General features: G+C 45.0%; 1 protein-coding gene and 2 long non-coding RNA genes across 3 annotated transcripts in view; 2 read left to right on the top strand and 1 right to left on the bottom strand.

Moving 5' to 3' along the window:
* The window catches only part of LOC310700691, a 150,397-nt gene extending 143,739 nt beyond the window's left edge, over positions 1-6,658 (top strand). The window contains exon 2 of the long non-coding RNA XR_014522719.1: positions 1,456-6,658. This is a non-coding gene — a long non-coding RNA (uncharacterized lncRNA). The remainder of the gene's footprint in view (positions 1-1,455) is intronic.
* A 248-nt stretch (positions 6,659-6,906) lies between these two features.
* On the bottom strand, positions 6,907-17,755 carry CHMP6 (charged multivesicular body protein 6). Its single transcript, XM_083490564.1, has 8 exons — positions 17,608-17,755; positions 13,851-13,960; positions 12,249-12,336; positions 11,722-11,808; positions 11,570-11,635; positions 11,044-11,124; positions 9,171-9,225; positions 6,907-7,183 (listed from the first exon to the last, which is right to left on the bottom strand). Exons 1-8 carry the CDS (start codon positions 17,668-17,670, stop codon positions 7,131-7,133), a joined length of 603 nt encoding a protein of 200 aa, XP_083346690.1. The 5' UTR covers positions 17,671-17,755; the 3' UTR covers positions 6,907-7,130.
* A 190-nt stretch (positions 17,756-17,945) lies between these two features.
* Positions 17,946-21,784, top strand: part of LOC310700717 — a 36,815-nt gene continuing 32,976 nt past the window's right edge. The window contains exons 1-2 of the long non-coding RNA XR_014522753.1: positions 17,946-18,051; positions 21,218-21,376. This is a non-coding gene — a long non-coding RNA (uncharacterized lncRNA). The remainder of the gene's footprint in view (positions 18,052-21,217; positions 21,377-21,784) is intronic.

Genomic DNA, 21,784 nt, shown 5'->3' on the forward strand with positions numbered 1-21,784 from the left:
GTGCCAATGCAGGCACATGAACACAAAGGCACCACGCTGTGCAAGGCCTCCCAATTTGCACATTGCAGCTGCTGAGCTGTATTTTGGAACTTTTGACAATCTTATTGGGAGTACAATAGATTTTTAACCAAACAAATACCCTCTTCCCATCAGAGACAGGCATTTGCAGATTTTACGACAAAAGACCAAAACCTTCAGCCATGTGTAGTTAGTCAGGGATGGAGGAGACCAGGGCAGTAAAACTTGGGTCAGAGAATATGGGTGCTTGCTGCTCCTATTTCCCTCTGCGAAGTGGTGGAGGACCTGAAAATAGTATATTTTCTCTCTGTTTTAAAAATCTATCGACATGGAAGTTGGAGGCAAAAAATGACACTCTGACATATTGCCAAATCTGCTTAGATTTCCACCCCCTCCGCTTAGAAGCGTCCCAAAGTCCAAGCCTGAACATATTTTGTGAGAATAAAAAATTCCTTCCAGTAGCACCTTAAAGACCAACTAAGTTAGTTCTTGGTATGAGCTTTCGTGTGCATGCACACTTCTTCAGATACCATGCACACGAAAGCTCATACCAAGAACTAACTTAGTTGGTCTTTAAGGTGCTACTGGAAGGAATTTTTTATTTTGACTATGGCAGACCAACACGGCTACCTATCTGTATATTTTGTGAGCACTGTTAAGACCTGTTTAGACTGGCTTTTGGAGATCTGGCAGAGTTTATTTTAGTGTTGTAATTTTATTAGGTTTCATTGCATTTTAATAGGTGTGGGTATGTGCGTGTTTCTGTCTGAAGCCTTTAAGGTGAGCTGTAAATTTGAATCAATACATGGAATGGGCTTCTAATACAGGTAAGCGAACTTTCTTCAACCTATCTTTCCATTAGGCATGGTTTAAGGGGTGCCACAGTGGAATGTTGCAGAGAGGTTTCCTGATGGCTTTGGTGAAATGCAGCAAATAATATAAGGGAAAAGAATTAGAAAATAGGTATAAGTATCACTTCCTTAGAGACTTCCAAACCTACACTCCCCACACCTTGTATATTAAATTGATTTATAGGCCAGTAAATGCAAAACCTCACATTGCTAAATAGCTCTCCGGGGATCCCTTAGTAAGATGGGAATAGCTTATGCAATTTGCATAATTGGTTGGTTGGATAGGGCTTTTGTTTTTAAAAGTCATGCTCTTTAACTAAGGATAACCAATCTGGGATATTTGGGCAGCAAAAGAATTAAGTGCAAAGGATGCTGAGTTATGTTGCCCACGAGTAAGTGCTCAAGTATGAAGCCATTTTTTCCCCTGCTGATATTCCTTTCCTTTCGTAGTCTGGTAACTGAAACTGTCTCTGAAAACAAGGGTGCAATGTGTACTCTGGATTGTTATCAAGTGAGCTGGACTTCTTAAGCCTAACCAATGAAGCAAGCTGGTCTTCCCTTTACTGATAGGGTCAATATCTAAAAGGCTCTCAGTGTACTTCCATACAGGTCTACTCAAAAGCAAATCCCAGTGAGTTCAATGTAATTTAACAGCTAAGAAAACCGAGCAGAGTCTCAAATTATGCACCCCTTGCTTAACAAATCATGTTACAGGAAAATTACCTCTCCAGTCATCGAGAGAGTTCTGTTGGGAGAAATTGTTCCTCACATCTCTGGCTGTTCTCCTATGGAGTGCTGAAGAATCCTGCCATTTCCCTTTCTCCCTAACACCTTCGTGAAGCTCCCAAGATCATCCAAAGAACAGGGTTGAAGTGTCGTCAACATGCTGACAACACCCAGGCTTCTTTTATATCAGATTCAGGTGCTGCTTCTTTCCTGGCGACTGTGGCTGTGTGGGGCAGAGTGGAACAACCTTAGGTGGAATCCAGACAACACAGAGGTAACACTGGTCAGAAATCCACATTAGCTGGAGGAGACCCATCTGTGTTTACCATATCCTGGAAAGACCCTCAATTCCCAGATGGAAACTGTGGCCGGAACTAAATATTTTCCCAAGTAAAAAAGATTATCATTGGAGAACAAGGTTTTTGGAACCTATTGCCCATGCTTTTGTCAACATCCAGGTTTGAAACTGAGGAACTTTGAAAGAAACCACTGCTGACACAACACAGCAGCCCATTTGAAGGATATGCAATAACTTATCATTTGCTTCTGGTTACCATTTTTAAGATCATCAACAGCCCAAGCCTCATCTTGTATGTACATTCTAGAAGAATGGACAAAGATTAAGAGACACATTTGCAATTCCTGCTCTGGCCCCACCTACTTTTCTATCTGGCCATATCCACTGAATGAATGTGAGCCCTAACAGTTTTGGGATGATAATACCGTAACATGGGCCTTGGCTTGGGGGGGGGATCCTCATCCCTGCATTAGGAAGAGTTTGCTGCCCCATTGCTGCCCCCTGGAGAGGTCCTGATCCAAGTTTTAACTTAGGATGTATTAACTAGCAAAATGGCACCCATGTTGAGTAGGGTCTATACAGTATTCCTTCCATGGGGGATGTTACCCATTCACTCCCATCCCTGCATTGAGAAGCAAGTCAAAATGTCTTTGTTGACCCAAGCTTTCCAGTTTTCATAGCCATTCAGACTTTTTCAGTTGGATCATTTACTCTTGTTAATTTGTTAAAGCTTTGCCATAGTTTGAGTGGAAGCTACTCTGGTTTTACACAGAAGGGTGGGTTATAAAATCTACATATCTGTCAATACTTTTCTTGCCCTGTGACTGGCTAATTTAGGAATGTGGCCTAGTTTATTTTGTCTTGACACAACCCCCCCCCTTTCCTGCCTTTAAGAGTATAGACTATAAGCAGCAATAAAATAAAATATACCAAGCTTCTGCAAGATTCCTTGCAGTTATCTGTGAGAAGGAACTTGCAGGGTGTGGTAGTACTGGAAGCTGCAGTATAGAATGATCTTTCCCTCATCGGCTGCCTTGGTGTACCCGAGAGTCTGTACTTGCTCTAATTTGATGGTGTTTGTAAACTCTAGCACTCAATACAACATACCAGGGACAGGTAAGGTTGAAAAATGGAAGGAATCTCTATTGGTCTGAGGGAAACAACATCTCAGCCATCCTTCAATGGAAATTGTAGCTTCTCTAGAAAAGCTAAAGAGATAATGGAACATCAATGAAGGGTGGAAGCTGTGGCCTTCCAGATATTGCTGGATTCCAACTTGAATCATCAATAGCTACACTGGCAATGCTGTCTGAGGCTGTTGGGGGCTGGTAGTCCAATAACGCCTGGAGGACCACAAGGTCTTCACCCCCGGTCCCCACCCTGAATCTAATTGTGGGTGGTTGACTGCTTCAATGCCCCAAAAACTTCATTTATCTAGAGCAGGGGTAGGGAACGTCTGGCCCTCCAGATGCGGTTGAGCTACAGACACCCCATCATCCCTGACCACTGACCATGCTGGCTGAGGCGGATGGGAGCTGGAGTCCGAGAACAAATAGTGTCGCAGGTTAGCCACTCCTGATCTATAAGGCAGGCTAGGAGTTCAGAAAAGCCATTCTGATTTTTGACACCCCCAGAACCGCTGATTTGGCCAATACCTCAGCAAAATCCTCTCCCTGCTTTCTTTCTCCCAGTAGCCCAGTATTGCACTGGGTTGGCATAGAAACCACATAAGGCCAGGCACCACAGAGCAGCAGTTACATAAGCTCAAGGAAGGAAAGGAGGAAATAAAAATAAAGAAGCAACTCTTCTTAAGGAAGATGCACGGAGGCCACAAGGGATAACTAGCTCAGGAGGAAAGGTGCCCACTCACACAGAGTTTAAAAGGCAGCAACTCCCTGAAGTCAAGGCAGCGGGAAGAACATCCATATCAAGCTGATAGCTAGCAGAAGCACTGGTCCCTCGTGGACAACTTTTGAGTAATGCTCTGTTTAGAGTCTTGCCACTTGCGTAATGGTTGCTAAACTTTGGTCTCTTCCATGTGAAGAGTTTTATTCCCAGGAACACCTAAGAAAAAAAGAAAACCCAGTAATTTCTTTTCTTCTCTGTTTTGAGATTGCCAGCCCCTGGGGGGGGGGGAGGATGCTTCGTGTGGAGCACAACTCCTTGGGGCAGGGAGAGAAAGTTCTGGACCCGGAGGGATAAAAGCACCAGCAGATGGGAGGGACACTCATTGTGGCTTTTCCTCCCCACCAAAAAGGCAGACCCACTGCAGAAAAACAAAAACAAAAGACAGGCTGACATTAACACTCTTACCTGTGTCCCTTCCTTCTGTAGCACCAGTTTCAGTCTCCCCAAAGGCTACCAACAATGCCATGGAGTAGTTCAGCTGCTCTTTAACAAACCAGCAAGTCAAAACCGCCCCTTGCATACATTCTAGAACAGGAGAGTGCCATTCACAATCCTCTCCTTAACTTTCTAACCGACAAGGATACTTTCAGAAAGACCCTTCCCGCTCCATAAGAGCAATCCTAGGAAGCCAACATCCTCTATACGTTTCAGGTCCCAAGGTGGGGTGGCATGGGGGGGGAAGTGCATTGGCGGCTGATGGAGGTATGCGACTGGACACCAGAGATTGAAGGCGTCAGAAACACTTTATTGCTGCTACCCTGAACTGCTCCTGCTGGCTTTACTGTTTGAGGAACTGCACAGAGATTCAGCCAAGAAATGGAAATTTTTGACTCACGCGCAGGAAGCGGAGAGTTTGGAGAGGCTGGGCAGTAGCCCTAATCTTACCCGGCTTTAGCCAAAGATGTCACCGACTGGGGATATTGCAGAGGGAAGCTGTTTAGTTAGCACTGTGGCTACTCTCTAAGGCCACTTTACATATCTGCAGTCCTTACTCTCCTATGGAGCTGGCAGGCTCTTTCGCTGGCTTTCTTTCCTGTACTTCTTGGCAGTGAAGAAGAAGAAGAAAAACGCACTCCCGTTAATTTCCCCTGGGCACTGAGCTACCTAGTTAACTGGGCGCAATGGAGCCTACTGGGGATCCCTGTAGGGGAGCTGAATGCTTCTACAGTACCCTTGATACCAATGAGAAAGTCCTGCTCTTCCTTGAGAAGCAGGCCTTAGCATTTGCTCACAAATGTAGTAACAATCAATCAATGACAGCAGTCCACAGCAACTAAGAAGTTAAAGCCAGAGAATGTTTGTTCTCAGCCACAGTGATGGAACAGGTAAGGGTAGGACTGCCACCTGGTGAACAAAGTGAATACAGCAGTACTGAGACAGAATTGGCAACAGACAAACTAACTTGTAAGAAATCACAGAACACTTCCCGTAATTGTTTGTCTCCCAGATGTAAAGGCTGGTCGAATGGTCTTTGAGCACATTATATAGAAAGGATGACTTAAGTGCGAACCATGAACTCAATCCGATCCACTGCTCAGCCTTCCTGATGCTAACAAAGAGTGCCTAGGTGGGGGAAGGTCTAGGTGCAGCTTTAAGGACCACTATCAAGCAGCTCCCTCTCCCTGTGAATGGTATTGGGCAAGTGCTAGCAGAGGACTTTGAAGACGAGCCATTCAGGGTTCTTTGCAGCAGCAAAACAGGCAGGGCCTTGGTCAAAAACCCACTGGGGGAAAACCACTACATTCGAAGAAGCTTGAATCCCAGGAGCCTGAGGATACAATTCCACTCACTAACAAGGCGGTTTGGGGAAGGGTTCAGATAGAAAGTGGGGTCAATCAGAGGAAACGTTTCTCAGCTCTGAGCTGTAGACCCCAGACAGTGGCAACCTCTACTACTTCTGTATGTAGAATGAGCCTTCAATATCATTCTCCTCCCACCCACCCCCCACTGCATCAACCCATCCAACCGCTCAGCCACGGTTGGCCCCCATCTTAGCGGGTCCTGCGGGTCGTGCTCAGCACAGACCAGCTGGCTCTCAAAAGGCAGTAAGTCTGGGATACATGTTTGGTGGGCTGCAACTGTGAAAGCAGGTCGGACCCACAGGTTCCTGAAGCCATGTGATCTGGGGCAAAGTCTTCGACATCCTCTTAAGGGCAAGGAGGCCATCAGAACGAACTGGGATCCAGCCCTTTCTAGCATTCAGGAGGGGGGCAGGGAAGCACATTCAGGTCTTCTATAATTATGAGGAAAGCAATACTTAGCCCCACTGGCTTCCCGTGTTCCTGACTGCTCCATACAAGAAGAGAGGAAAAGCAGACACGGCAGGCAGCCTCCACCTCTGAGAAAAGGTGATCTGCCTCCTGTCTCAGCCCATTTCACAGCTGCGATAAGCTGGGAAGGGCAAGATTAATCAAGAAGCTGCTTGATTTGCAACTTCCAAACCCCTCTCCTGTTGAGAAGTTTCAGCTGAAACAGTGTTCAGCTCTTCACACCATGGATTTGTTAAGGAAGAAAAAGGAAGGGGGAAACAGGATGCCTGTATAGGATTTCAGGAATTAATCCTTAGCAAGCACTTTTTATAGATGCCTATCCCTGTAGGAAACCGGCCTTCAGTTTTCTGAGATCAAGGCCAGTAGCCTCGCATCGCTACCTGGTGGTGCATAGAACTATTAACTGCATTTGTCTCAGAAGCACACTGGACACGGGGTAATCTTCTTGTATTTCCACTACCACGTCAGCACAAGCAATTGTTGCTACCATTGGAAGTGACGCTCCCATCTCAGCATCAAGCTAGCAAGGTCTAATTCAGGTACAGGCCAAAGTTCCGTAAATTCCATTCTTTCCAAAAAAAACAAGGGGGAAAAAAGAGAGAGAGAACCCATTCGAAAAAGCCAGAGAACTGAAGAGAGGCAAGTGAAGAGGAAGGCCAAGAGGGTTCCCAGCAATTCTTCCCGCACGGTAGCAGAAAGCTCGTAACTTTTCACAGTGCCCACAAGCTCAAAAGGGCACCATGGGGCTTAGGCAGAGTTAGCAAGAGGCTGTGCTGGCGTCTGAGGCAGGTCTGCAGCTGACATCAGGTCTGTAGAAAGCATTTGGCTTGAAGGGTTTTGAGAGTCACCATTTAATCCAGTTTACGTTACAAAAAAAGGAGTGTGCACACTACAAAATAATCTTGATATGGGATATTAACCAGTTTACAGCTTCCATTCTGTGCAGGAAACCTGCTCCAGCGTGGCTGTTCAAAGCCAATGGGACACCACGGAAGCCTCTTGCACCCTAGGCATGCTGGGAGTCCAGGATAGCCTGCAGGGATCCCCCAGGAAATGGAGTTAAGATGCAGCCACCAGTTCTGGCTTTGGTTTGACTCTGACCGGCGATGTTTCTGTAAATAGAAGGAAAAGGGAAGGAGTTAACTTTCTCAGCTGGAGTTAGAGCTAACCAAATTCAGACCAATGGTTTATCTAGTCTTACAACTGGTCTGTCTTGCTACCTGCTCCCTTTAGAGGAGACAATGGAGATGTCATGCAAGCAAACACTCCCAATCTCACAGCAACATCTCTCAAACATATCTTCATGTTTGAGGGAAGACTGTGATTTTCCATTTGAAATGCACCTGAATGTCTGTATACTTGTGCCAAGAGCAGGAACACTCCCTGTCACTGCCCTGATACAGTTCTACACCTTGTATGTTCTAAGGGCGGCCAACAAGGAAGTTGAGATAGTACTTTCTCCAAATCTCTCTGGAGAGGCTAAGCCTGAGGGCAGGAGAGTTCTGAAGCTTTACTCCTCAGCTGATGAGAACAACTGCACTGTACATGCCCACTTCAGGTCCAGTCCCAGCCTTTATAAAAGGAGGTAGAGACAGTGGTAAGGTATATTGAAGTTTATGTCACAACAGCACCTGGGCCAAACTGCACCGCATACAAGTTTATTACAGGAGGCGGAGGCAAGAGATTCTGCAGAGAAAAATGAAACTACTACAGTACCAACAAGTGAGGATATTCTTCCAAGTTGTGGAGGATATGATATAACACTATACTGGCTAATATATCGTGTGCCTCCTCCTCGAGAGGTCCGGAGGGTGGCAACACGAGAACGGGGCTTCTCTGCAGTCTGTGGAATGCTCTCCCCTGGGAAATTCACCTGGCGCCATCATTATACACCTTTAGGCCCCAGGCAAAAACATTCCTTTTTAACCAGGTCTTGGGTTGACCTGATCAACATCCCATACCCTTTTAAAATGTGGCTCTTTTGGGGAGCGTATTATTGGGTTATTGCTTTTATTTTTATTTTATATACTGTGATCTTTTTATGTGAACCACTCAGAGACCTCTGGGTATAGGGTGGTATACAAATTCTATAAATAATGATAATAAAAAAATAATAAAGGCAGCTTTTGCTATTTGTTTCTTTAGAGGTCCAGGAATCTGTATGGCTTACACATTGATTGCTGAGTGCTCCCTATGCCCTATATAACTTCCAGTTCCCAAGCCAGTCATTTTTGTACACCTATGGCTGCTCACCTCCACTCCCCACAAGTCCACTACCTTGTATTTCAGATTGAGTTTGTTTTTAAACACCCAAACCAAACACCAGTTGTATGGCTACAACAGGGTTTTCAACCAGAGCTTGGCCTCCTTTTTTTGTCTTGTTCAAACATCATCTGCACCATGAATCCACTCTCCCCACCCTCCCCATACTGGGATAGTGCAACCGATCTAACTTACAGTTGTTGTGAGAATTATAGGGACGCAGGTGGCACTGTGGTCTAAACCACAGAGCCTAGGGCTTGCAGATCAGAATGTTGGCGGTTTGAATCCCCGTGACGGGGTGAGCTCCTGTTGTTCAGTCCCTGCTCCTGCCAGCCTAGCAGTTTGAAAGCACGAATTGCAAGTAGATAAATAGGTACCGCTCCGGTGGGAAGGCAAACGGCGTTTCCGTGCGCTACTCTGGTTCGCCAGAAGCGGCTTAGTCATGCTGGCCACATGACCTGGAAGCTGTACGTCGGCTCCCTCGGCCAGTAAAGTGAGATGAGCGCCGCAACCCCACACTCGTCCGCGACTGGACCTAACGGTCAAGGGTACCTTCACCTTTACCTTTAATACACATGAAGGTCTTTGGACCTTTTAAAGCACTCTACAAATGTCAAGTGTTGGGCTGTAGCATGATTACATACAGTAAAGCTTTGGTGGAGTCTGACATAGTCAGTGCTCTAGAGCTGCTTTAAGTGCGCTCTGCGGAGTTGGTGCTTGAATAGCACCTGCCAACCTTATTCTTAAACCTCCCATGTGCCACGTGGTTCATGGAGGCACAACCAAAAGCACAAGCCTGCACAACTGAGGGAAAGAAAACAAGATGGACAACGCTACCTGGAATCTTTTCTGGGAGAGGCTCTGATGGAACCTCTGGAAGATCTATCTGTTCCTGCAAGAAAAGAAGTCACACTGTGAAACAAATGTTCTGGGGATAACAAGCAACTCTAAACCAGAACTTCCAAGCGCATAGGAAGGAGTGCTGCTCCCTGTACCACCTCAGAAGCTGAGAATTTGGCTGGGCTCTAGAGCTTTGGTTCTGGGTTACTAACAAGATTCTAGAAGCACTTTTGCTTCCTTGGTGAGTTACCTTGATTAATCATGTTGGGTGGCAGCTATTGCTCTGGGAATACAACTGTGTCAATCTATTATTCATTTATTTAATGGATTTATAGCCCATTTTGAGAAAGTCCTCCACAACACAACTTATATCATGTTTACAGTACGGAATCAACATTAACCGTGGAATCAATGCCAGCAACAGGACCACAATCCAAATTCCAATAAGCAGCTGCTCTCTATGAGTCACATTAAAAGCTTTGGAAAAGAGAACAGTCTTTAAGTCCTCTTTAAAGGATACAAGAGATGGGGTCTGTCTGATCTGCAAAGAATCAAATTCCGTAACTGCAGGGCCACCATTGTGCCCTAGTCTGAGCACCTGCCAGCTTGATTGCTTTCACCGGCAGACACTGAAGAAGGTTACCCAACAAAGATCTCAGGATATGTGAAGGGCAGTATGAGTGTACGTAGTCCTTTAAGTAACCCAGTTCCAGACAGCTCAGGGCTTTAAAGGTAATAACCAGAACTCTGAATTGGGTCTGCAAAAGCTTTGGCAGCCAGTGCAACTGTTACAAAACCATTTATTTTCTGATTGCCTGGCACCCACCAGTAATCAGGGAACCACATTTTACACTTGCTGCAGTTTATAGTATGCTCATCTGTGCACTCTGATAAGCAATGGAATTTTGTGGAAAGCATCAAAAGATTAATATTTTGAATGCTTTACAATCACCACCAGACCGGTGGTAGAGCTGGGTATTAGGCAGCAGGGGTTCCACAATTTTTGGCTTTGGCGGTCAACCCAAAAATTAGGATCACCAGGACCCTGCCACTCTCCTAGCATCAGACCTTGCTACACGAGGTCAGGGGACAATCCTTTATCCACTTTTCCATTTCCAAGCTTTTGTAGTTTTGGGGCTGTATTTCTTACATGACATCTGAATTAGAGGAGGTTGTGCACTGGTGCTTGGATGCAGCAGTGGGATGGATGAGGGAAAATAAGCTGAGCTTGAACTCTGGCAGCACAGAGACGCTGGTTCCTGTGTGCAAGAAACTGATCAATTGCCTGCCCTGGATGGGTTTGTTGTCATATCGGGCAGATGACCCAACCATTCGCATAAACTGAGATTTATTGTATGAACATAGTCTAATGGCTCAAAGTGAAGTTCCATCCCTTCTAAGAAGGGAACCAAAGTTATATAGGAGGAGGAGCAGGCCAGAATCTCCACCAGATTGCATCCACGGAAGTAGCTGGGGACACATGAATCTTCAGACACTAGTGTGGAAGAATCTTTCATTTGAAGGCGAAGAAAACAAAGGGTAAACCAAGGAAACATGTTGTAAAAGTTATTCAATACTGGCAGTATCCAGCATTTGCGATACTCAATGAACTTAAGCCCATACATTTCAATAGGTCAGCTCTGAGTATGACTTGGTTGGGTATCACCATCTTTGTTTTTAAGCCTCTCTGGGAAGATTGGGCTGACCACTTCAAGGCTTCAGAAGACATAAATGCAAGGCAGCTATAATAAGGACCCCTTATTACCTGCCAGGTATATGGGATGGATAATCCCCTCACATGAGATGAAAAATGTCCACTGCAAAATGTAGCCCGACAATGAATTACCAGTGTTGCTGATGAAACACTCACCTGAGTGATGGCATCTAATTCTGCTAAAATGGCATCTTCATCTTCTACAGTGAAGCTGCCAGCCAACATTTCATCTATTTGCTGCAAAGGAAAAGGGCAGAATGCATGGTGAACACCAGAATAGCACCATATCCTTAAGAATTGTAAGATGGAAACACCTATGGGTCGGTGTAACATAGGAACATAGACCCAAAGCTACAAAATACTCCGCTGAAACCCAGCCACTTGGCACTCAAGCTATATTCAACTCCCTCCCTCTTTCTATGACAGTCTTCTTGACATGAACAAATGTCATCTCTGACCTGTTTTAAGGTGCAATGACGAAGAACAGTTTAGTCTCAAGGTTTGCAATGCAATATGTTAAAGCAAAATAGGGTCTCCACTCCTTTTCATAAGCAATTTAGTTGGCACGATTGAAACACTTTCAAGCATCCAAGTGGGTGGAATTGCTATCATACAAATATAAGAATGAAGCAGTGCAATGGTTAAAAGGATCTCCATGATGACACACAGGGACAATACATACCCTCTGGTATTCCACAGCTTCCTGGGTTTCATCCATGATCCTTTCCACTTCTTCTATTGACATAACCTACAGGAAAAGAAGGTTGGTCAGAAGAGATGTCCCAACCAGTGTCCCATATGAAATAGTCCCAAGGACCCTGGGCTCACACTCACCTGGTGCATCTTATTTAAACACTCATTACCAATTTTGAGGCCCTCAATCACTTTCATCTCAATTTGTGTGAATTCAATATCCTGGACCTGAAGGAAACAGAAGTCAACAGAGGGGGTCAGCGAGTGCTGCATTTCATCAATATGTAGTAGGGAGAGTAGACAACCACAGCCACAGTAGGCAGTATGTTCTACATTCCATGGACCACCATAGAGCCAAATGGAAGAGGAACAGACAAAACTGGCTTGCAGAACACTGCAACACTGGCCGATATTACAGCTTAAAACATGACATAGCATTCGGAGCTCAGCAAAAAACAAAACAAAACAAAAACAAAAAACCCAACCCAAAACAAAACAAAACAAAATACCACTTTAAACATTCATAGTGTAATCCAAGATGTCCAACTAATGCTAAGTACTAAGACAGCTTGAATTAGAAGTTTAGCACAATTAAACAAAATTTAGCAGCATACAGATATGACAGCTGTAAAAGCCCTGAAAACAATGACATTGGATGCCTCCATTACCATGCGTTCCAGGTTGCTAATTTGGTTTTCTGTCTTGTCTAGCAGTTGCTCTTGATATCGTTTTTTCTTCAGCAGAAACTTTGCTTTCCTAGGAGGAGAAAAAAGCACTGGCTGTAGAAAACAATCCTTCAGACCAAAGCCATTTCTGCCTTGCCTTTCTGATCTTGATTTTTTTAAATAATAAAAAAACATTGATTCCAATATTCTCAGAAGCAAGGAATAAGTTAAAGATGGTCAGATAGGCTGCCTCAGATCCAGAAGTCCCATTTTTAGTCATTATGGCCAGCAATAACTAATATGTATATTCTTTACTTACTTGATCCTTAAAATTTTTTATTAAAGCTCACAGCCATCACAATATTTAATTTTTCAATTATTAATTTTGCAACATGTGAAGTGCTTCCTTCTGTCTGACTGCAGGCTTAGGGCAATCCATTTCATTAGATGCCTAAGTCCTGGCATTGTGAGAAAGATTCATTATTTCTCTGCTGGTTGTGTCACATGAATGAAGCTGCCCATTATGTGACCGATCATCAAAAGGACTCCTCTCTCCAGCAGGATGCAATAAAGGAACATTTTAAGAACGCTCAGTAGTACCAGTTTAGAAATTTTAACAACGCTTATACAGCTTCAAATCACTCTTCCCACTGGAGTTAGGAGCACAGTGATCTATCAAACTCAGTACAGTCTATACCAGGAATGGGGAACCTGTGGTCCTCCAGATGTTGTTGGGGTTATTTCCATCATTCATATACAATGCCCATAGTTTCTTGGACCAATGGATATGCTAGATCAGGCACAGGCAAACTCCAGCCCTCCAGATGTTTGGGACTACAATTCTCATCATCCTTGACCACTGGTCCTGTTAGCTAGGGGTGATGGGAATTGTAGTCCCAAACATCTGGAGGGCCGGAGCTTGCCTATGCCAGTGCTAGATGATGGGAATCAGAGTCCTACAACATTTGGAGGGCCACTGGTTCCCCACCCTGGTCTACTCTCACAGGCAGGATTATTTCCTTGCCCTATCTGGCCATGCCAGAGATTGAAACTGGGACCTTGTGCAGGCTACTCCACTGAGCTACAGCCTTTCCCTTATGTGTTATATCAATTCCTGGTACATTTAGTACCAGGGTAGCTCCTAGCCACGCCATGTTTCACTAGAGATGCCAAGGACTGAACCTGGAACCTTATGCATGAAAATATTCATTTTAGCATTGCGTTATTACGCAGGCTGAGACAAGTTGGTTAGAATGCTTCACCAGCAACAACAGTATTCAGCTTAAATATTAAACCATGGCCAGTCAGAGATTTAAGGCTTCTACATGATGCACCTCAATTTCCTCCAGGGATGCATTTGTAAAGAAAGCTTCCCATAGGCAGTTTCTTCAAGTGTGGAAGTAAATGCTTCACGTATTGTAATAATGGGAATCATTCAGCTGTTATCAGTGGAATGCAATATGTCAATTCAAGCTTTTCCCATACAAGAGAGGCCACAGGGGCAGTTGTGGTTCATCTCACTGAGAAGACATTGACTTTCTGAACCAGCCCATAAACTGAACACCTCCGTATGGAAAGGGTGCAAAGTGACTTGGAATGACTTACTCTTTCTTGCCATCTTTTAATAGTTGCCGAGCAAAAGCCCTCTCCCGCTCCAGCTGCAGCGATATCCTTTTCTGATATTGCTTTAGTTTGTCCCGCTGCTGTTTCAGTTGCTACAGGAGAAAATAAATTGGCCATTAGAAGGTGCACCAACAAGCCTTGCTAGGATGACCACTGGAAAAGAGAAACCAAAATCTCCCTTTAAGGCAGACCTGCTTATAAGCCCAGCAGCCTGATCCCTCAAACCTACTTTGTTATTCCCATTTTTGGCTTGCTGCAAAAACAGCAGAAGAAGCTGAAAGTTCCACCTTGCAAAGTTAAACACCAACTCGCTGCCTTTGGCTCTCAGGTACGACACATCATACCTCATGGGAGAGGTGGGAGATAGACAATAAAAGTCTGAGAGTGTTTTACCATGTGTTTCCTCCTTCAAGTTGGTCAAATTGCTTTTGCTCTCAGGCCGCAGCACAATAAAACTAGCAGCATCTATCTGATGATATTCCAGACTTACAAAACAGTATGTCGAATTCAGTTTTGAGGCACAATGTTCAGCTAGTGGAGAATGGGGATGTTGTATTCCCAGGGCAAAAGCTAGTGGAGGGGGGATGTTCAGCTAGACGTGAAACCTTTGGCACTCCAGATGTTGCTGGACTCCAGCTCTCATCATCCTTGATGATTGGCCATGCTAATAACTAAAAGGCCATGGGTTTCTCACCACTGAGCTGCAGACTGGGCATTTATACCTTTTGTTAGTATGCAAACTAGGGATGCGGGTGGTGCTGAGAGTTAAACCACAGAGCCTAGGGCTTGCCGATCAGAACGTTGGCAGTTCAAATCCCCGCGACGGGGTGAGCTCCCGTTGTTCGGTCCCTGCTCCTGCCAACCTAGCAGTTTGAAAGCACGTCAAAGTGCAAGCAGATAAATAGGTACCACTCCGACGGGAAGGTAAACAGCGTTTCCGTGTGCTGCTCTGGTTCGCCAGAAGCAGCTTAGTCATGCTGGCCACATGACCCGGAAGCTGTACGCCAGCTCCCTCGGCCAATAAAGCGAGATGAGCGCTGCAACCCCAGAGTCGGTCAAGACTGGACCTAATGGTCAGGGGTCCCTTTACCTTTATCTTTTTAGTATGCAAACTAAATGAGACTATTAAGAACTAAATGAAAAAGTTGGCAAGCAGCTGGTTTTAAGTAAGAACTGTATTAAGACAAAGACCCTCCCTTCAGTAGTTAAGGGACAGACACACTGCAATCCTTTACTGAGTACAGTTCCAATTCTGATGGCTACATGACACTTCTACATTTTTATGGGCACCCTAAATATTAGAATGGATACCGCAGAGTAACCCTGAGGCTCTGAACTTAAATTCAGTGCTGAATGCAAATCTTCAAAAACGTGACAAGTGAGTAGCCACAATGTTCTGTTTCTCGGCTAATGTTGTTCAATGTCTTTATAAATGTCTTGGTTGAAGGAATTGAGGGGGTGCTTATCAAATATGCAGATGACACCAAACTGGGAAGGGTAGCTAATACTGCAGAAGACGGAATCGGGGTTCAATTGACCTTAACAGATTGGAGAACTGGACCAAAAAAGAATTTCAGTAGGGAGAAATGTAAGGTTCTGCACTTAGTCAGGAAGAACCATCTGCACAGAGGCTGGGTGTTAGGTATGATCTAGTTGAGATTCCTGCACTGCAGGAGGTTGGACTAGCTGACCCCACCACCCGGGCTCCCTTCCAACTCTACAGTTTTATGATTCTATGATAGGGGATCCTGAGTGGAGCCGATCACTGCTGAAAGTGAGGCTGGCAATGGATGCCAAGATAGGAAGCATTTTCAAATGTGCTTGGAGAAAAATGCAGAAAACAAAGCCACAGCTGGAATACACCAGATGCAGTGGCGAAATAAAGTGGTGTGATGACAAAGCAGCCAGTCCCTAGTATCTCCAGATAGGGGCTGTCTGAAATCCTGGAGAGCTGCCACAAGTCTATATACACCAGGGATGGGGAACCTGTGGCTCTCCAGATGTTGCTGGGACAACATGGTTAGCATGTTGGATGGTCCAAGATTATGGGAGCTGGAACCCAACATCTGGTGTGCAACAGGTTCCCCATCTCTGGTGCAGTTCAAGGAGTTGGAATGTGACAGGCTGCACACAGGCTCTTTGTGTTGAAAACCCTGGTCTTTCTGACACTCAGAAAACTCTTCCACACTATAGACATGGTATTCAATCATTTACAGATACCATGGGAGCACAATCCTAAACATGCTTGTTCATAAGTCACTAACAGTTCCAAGCGACTTGAGAATGCAATCCTACTCCCTTCTCCATGTTGATGAATGGGGGTTGGTGAGCAGGATGGCACACAAAATCCTCTCCATCAGCAGGAGAAAGCACTGTGGGGGTGGGTGTCTCTAATGTAGTGGAGGCCTCAGCTTTCTCCATACTCCTGGAGATTGTTCTGCCACTAGCAAAGGGTTCTGAAAACTTTTTAGTAACTGTGTTTAGGATGCAGCTTGCACAACTGCTCTCCTATTTCACAAACCATGGCCAAGGATAGGGAACACATTTGTGGCTAAGATACTGACCTAGATATTCCAGGTCTATATAAATGATCATCCAGTGGTAACAGGGCATCCAAAGACTTCACCAGACAGAGCTCCCATCATTCCCAAAGCACTGTGACTTTATCCCCTCAGTCTGGGGGCATCTTATTTCAACCTCGAAACTTCTTATTCTACATAGTGTGCTACTATTTTATATTAGCCTTCTAAATGAACCCCCCCCCCCAAATGACGAGTCTGGATTTCTATCCTGGCTGCGAAGAAGGGAGAAGCATAGTGCTGATAATGACATGGTTGCAGGTTTGATCCGTGTATACGACAGCTGCATATTCTTGCATTGCAGGGGGGTTGGACTAGATGATCCACAGGGTCCCTTCCAACTCTGATTCTATGATACTCCTCCGCAGACAGTAAGGAAATGCAGGCAAATAACCTCTTCGGTAGTGGTTTTTATAACAGACTGGTGGAAGAGAGGCAGCACAACCGGAGACAGCACAACCTGTCCCTCTCCCAGCAGTTTGGTCATGGGCAAATAGGCTTTCCTTCCTCCACAGCTTGCCCAGGGACTAGGCAGGCTAGCAGATGGAGCATTGTAGCCCCTTCTCCAACAGCCTGACCCCGCGAACTCGCCTGCATGCAATTCCTGGTCACCTATGGCTGTTACTAGGCAAGCTGCTAAATTCAAGGCTGATTTTTTTCTATAGTGCTTTGCTGCTTTCAAGTACCCGCCTGGGAGTATTTCCACCTGACTGCCAAAGTAATCCTGAACACGACAGCCACCACCACGACTTCCGTTCGTTTGCTCGGGTTTCTTTCTTTTTCTTTTTAGAGAGAGAAACAGAAAGTGTAGCCAGTCCGAAAAGAAGCCAAAGTTCCTTTAACTTTCAACAGCTGTGTTAAGAAAGAGATCTTTGGCTTTCCCACCCCATTTAGGAGAAACAGCACCTGCCAAAAATCACTTTTCTCTCTCTCTCCCCCCCCAAACAAACTGCCGAAAAATAAATAAATACAGGGGAATTGGGCATGTCACATACGGTGGAAACATGGGTCTACGTCCGGACTCTGTCAAGGCACAGGGGCTCCTTTGCAGCACACATTTGCTGGCTACCTTGCAGCCTTTTGCACTCAAGTCACAGCAACCTGCTCCTGCAGCCGCCGCCGCCGCCTTCCCTGCCTCCCAGCCCCTTCTTTGCTCTCACCAGCACGGCCTTATCTTGCTCGGTGACCCGGCTCCGCCGCTTGCGCCCGAACAGATTCCCCATCGCCCCGGCCCCGCCCGCGCGGCCCTGGCCTACATTGGCCCCACCCCGGCCCCCTCGGCTTCCGTACGGCGGCCGCGGAGGCTCCCGCTTTGCCGGAACGCGAACGCGGAAAGGAGGCGAGGAGCAAAAGTGACGGCTTTGGCTCATAGAGCTAAGGAAAAAAAGTAGAGGAGTCCGTCGCCGCCGCGTTTCCTTTGTAGGGAGCTTCCGGGTGGTCATACAGACTAGCTCGCGGAACGCGCCTGACACTTTTTTTTATTGTATAAGTCTGCATGCCCGTGGCTTCCCCCGAGAGAATCCTGGGAGCTGTAGTTTATCGGTGCTGGGAATTGTAGCCTACCCAGATGCTTGAGGAAATTTTAATCTGAAAAAATGTTTAGGGTGCTCTTATTTTCCTACTCCTATTGAAATACTGCCCCTCAATGAGGCCAAACTTAGATTCACAATAAACTGGCATGTGGTGCAATTTGGCCCAGCTGCTGTTGTGACATAAACTTCACCTTACCACAGCCTCTCCTTCCTTTTAAAAAGGTTGGGGCTGAACTTGAAATGGGCATGTACAATGCAGTTGTCCTCATCAGCTGAGGAGTAAAGCTTTGGTACCCTCCTGACCCCAGGCTTAGTGTACCCCTGTGTCCCCCCAGAAAAAGCACTGTGTGTGTGTGTCACTGTTTTATGTTTTGTGAACCACTTTGAGAGCTTTTTTATTTTAAAAAAATCAAGTGGTGTATAAATTTTATTAAATAAAACAAACTTCTGCATACCACTGAACTCTCACTCTGGATTTGAAGGGAGCTGACTGACAGGATAATTAAAGGGACTGACATTTACTACAACCGGAAGGGTGTTTTGTTGCTTGGGGTTTGGGGCATGAGCCCCGGCAAGGTAAAAAGGTAAAGGATCCCTGGACGGCTAAGTCCAGCGAAAGGCGACTATGAGGTGCGGCGCTCATCTCGCTTTCAGCCTGAGGAAGCCGGTGTTTGTCCGCAGACAGCTTTCTGGGTCATGTGGCCAGCATGACTAAATCGCTGCTGGCACACTGTTTACTTTCCTGCCACAGCGGTACCCATTTATCTACTTGCACTAGTGTGCTTTTGAACTGCTAGGTTGGCAGAAGCTGGGACAGAGCAACGGGAGCTCACCTGTCACGGGGATTCAAACCACTGACCTTCCCGTCAGCAAGCTCAAAAGGCTTGGTGATTTAGACCACAGGGTCACCTCTAATCTGAACCATTGAGGCTGAAACATGCTTATTTCGTCATAAACCCTAGGCACCAGGCAAAAACATTCCTCTATGGCCTGTGAAAGTGTGGGGGAGTGGACTGTTATTATGATGATGGTGATTAGGCTGTCTGTCATTATGTTTTTATTATGTTTATATCACTGATGTTCTGTATTTATGTGTTTTTAATGTTGCACAGTGCCCTTGGATCTTCCGATAAAGGGTGGTAAATAAATTGAATTAATAATAATAATAATAATTTAACTCAGTGATACTTACTTCTGAGCAAACATGCACAGCATCAGAGGACGCAAAGATGCCACAAGTCTTGCAAGCGGCAGCTCATCTTCTCCCTCTCAGTTTGGGGGGAAGTGGACCAAAGTGGCACAGACATTGTCAGAAACATGTTTTGTTTCTGAGTGGAGAGACTCGCACTCGGGCACAGAAACATTAAAATGCTGTGGTCTCTACATGGACCTCTATAAGCATCTATTACTTCCAACCTGGAGAAAGTGATGGAGAAGAACTCCCATTATAGATACAGATTTAGATATACTGTAGATATAGAGTGAGAGAACTTGAGCCCCTGTCCTGTCAGTATCAACTACATCCACGAGCTAGCCAACTAACAACATCGGGAGGGGAAAGAGGTAGCGCTTATCTCTAAACAGATAGAAAAAGGGACCAATAGGAGAGAGGAGAGTTTTGTCTCGAGGCTTTCGGTTAACAGCTGGTGATTCCCACGCCTCCCACACGCCCGTGTTCCCGCGCCATCTTCTGTTGGCTTCTCAGAGTTTGGTTTATTTTTTGGACGCTCTCTCCGCGCTAAAAATAACTCTCTCTTTTTTTAAAAATGCCTCCTAGTTTCTTCCTCAGTTCCCCCAACCCCAACCCCACCCCGGGTTTATTCCTGCCTTCTGTGAGTTTGCAAACAGCAGCGCCTCCGTGAGAGAACCTTTTCAGTCCTTTAGCCAAGGACCAATCGAGAAGTTCATTTGTTTAGGCTTGACGTAGAGACTGGGATTCACTGTGTTATCACCAATCTCTATCGTTGTGAGTGGCTTTTTGCTTCATATAGACTCGTATGGCTTATATTGTATGTACTTGTAGTTCTTGCATTTTATGGACATTTGGCTCCACCCTTTAAAAGAGGGATGTGTGTCTGTAAGGGCAGCTGTGGTCAGGGAACACATGCTCTGCATTCAGAAGGTCACTAAGGGCGGATGATCTTCTGGAGACAGAAATAAAGGAGCAAAATTGTGGTCTGTGAAGCTTTGCAGTGGGTTACAGCAGTGCCGGATTTACATATAAGGTAAACAAGCTATAGCTTAGGGCCCCACTCTCTTGGCCCCCACCCCCTGCAAAAAAATTCATTCTTAATATACTTCTTCTTAATTGTATTTCAGTTCAACAATTACTTTCATAAAATACATATTTTTAATGTGCAAATGGCTTTAGATACTTATTAGGTTCATAAATTACCATATAGCATATATTCAACACAGAAAACAGCAACAATTTGTTGTTGACAAAGGACAGCTGGACATATAAAGGGCCCCATTACCTTCAGTAGCTTAGGGCTTCATCAAACCTAAATCTGGCCCTGGGTTACAGTGTAGTATTCTGCACACTCAGCACATGCTTTTTAATAAATGAAGCCTCCTAGGTCCACCCAACGTTACCTGAACTCTGGAGTCTTATTTTACCAGTCATGGCTAAACCTGCAATTGCCACATGGTTGGTTGCAAACCAATCCCAGAAAGTCAAGTGCCCCTCAGCTGTATTATTATGTCTAACCTGTCTACATATTTTTAAATTGTGGTAATAATAATAATATTTTATTTATACCCCACCCATCTGACTGGATTTCCCCAGCCACTCTGGGTGGCTCCCAACAGAATATTAATAATAAGAAAGCAACAACATCAAACATTAAAAACTTCCCTAACCAGGGCTGCCCATATGAATGTTGGTTGCACTTCTTCCTTTTCCTAGCGGCAACTTGATTTAAAGCCCAGCCCCTGACAGCTGCTTAGCCCGGAGAGTTTTGCTTATTTCTTTCCTGTCTTTGTGCCTTTAAATGCACATGGCGATATGTAGTGCCTGTGCAATATTGGGCAAATATTACCAGGTTCACAATACTCCCATTTAAATATCGACAAATGTTCTCTTATAGACACTAGGAACTTGAACTTACAAGTGGCCTCTTCATAAACATTAGACGCTTGTGCATTATAATGAAGTATTATATTTTTTAAAAAAATGTTTATAATTTGCTCCAGTTCGTGCAGTTATGCAAAGGACATATACCCTTTCTTCCGTTAGGTGGCAGAATGGATCCATCATCATAACCTTTGAAATACCAACTACTGCATCTCAGAAGCTGGAGTTTACTGCAGTGCTATTTGTAGCAAAGAATGGATCTGTGGCTCAGATGGACAAGAAATGGCATATCTGCCAACATAGATACAAAACCAACAAATTGTAAGTTTGCATAAAGGAATACAATGAAGTATATCAATAAGGGAATCCCAGGATGGTGCCTATATCTGTGAATATTTGTTGCATTGGCAGGTGTGAAACAGAAGTTCATTCATATTGATTTAAAGCTTTTTCCACCAGATATCATTAGGAGGTTGAGATAATGATTGAATTCAAGCAGTCAGCATTGGCCTCTGAAGCCTTTGGAGACTAAACTTATGGGGGCCTGTGCATATCCCAAAATTCTGCATTAGTGCAGGAAAAACAAACCCAAACATGGATTTTGGTACTGAGTGTGCAGAATTAAACATCCTGGGAATTTCAGTGTTTTTATAACAAGCAAGTTTCTAGTCCTTAGTGGGAGTGATGATAGGATTGTCTGTAAGTGGGCAGGAGCTGCTGAAATCTCCA

This window comes from Podarcis liolepis (assembly GCF_965112155.1).
Source record: "Podarcis liolepis genome assembly, chromosome: 2".
In the NCBI taxonomy this organism is placed as follows: domain Eukaryota; kingdom Metazoa; phylum Chordata; class Lepidosauria; order Squamata; family Lacertidae; genus Podarcis; species Podarcis liolepis.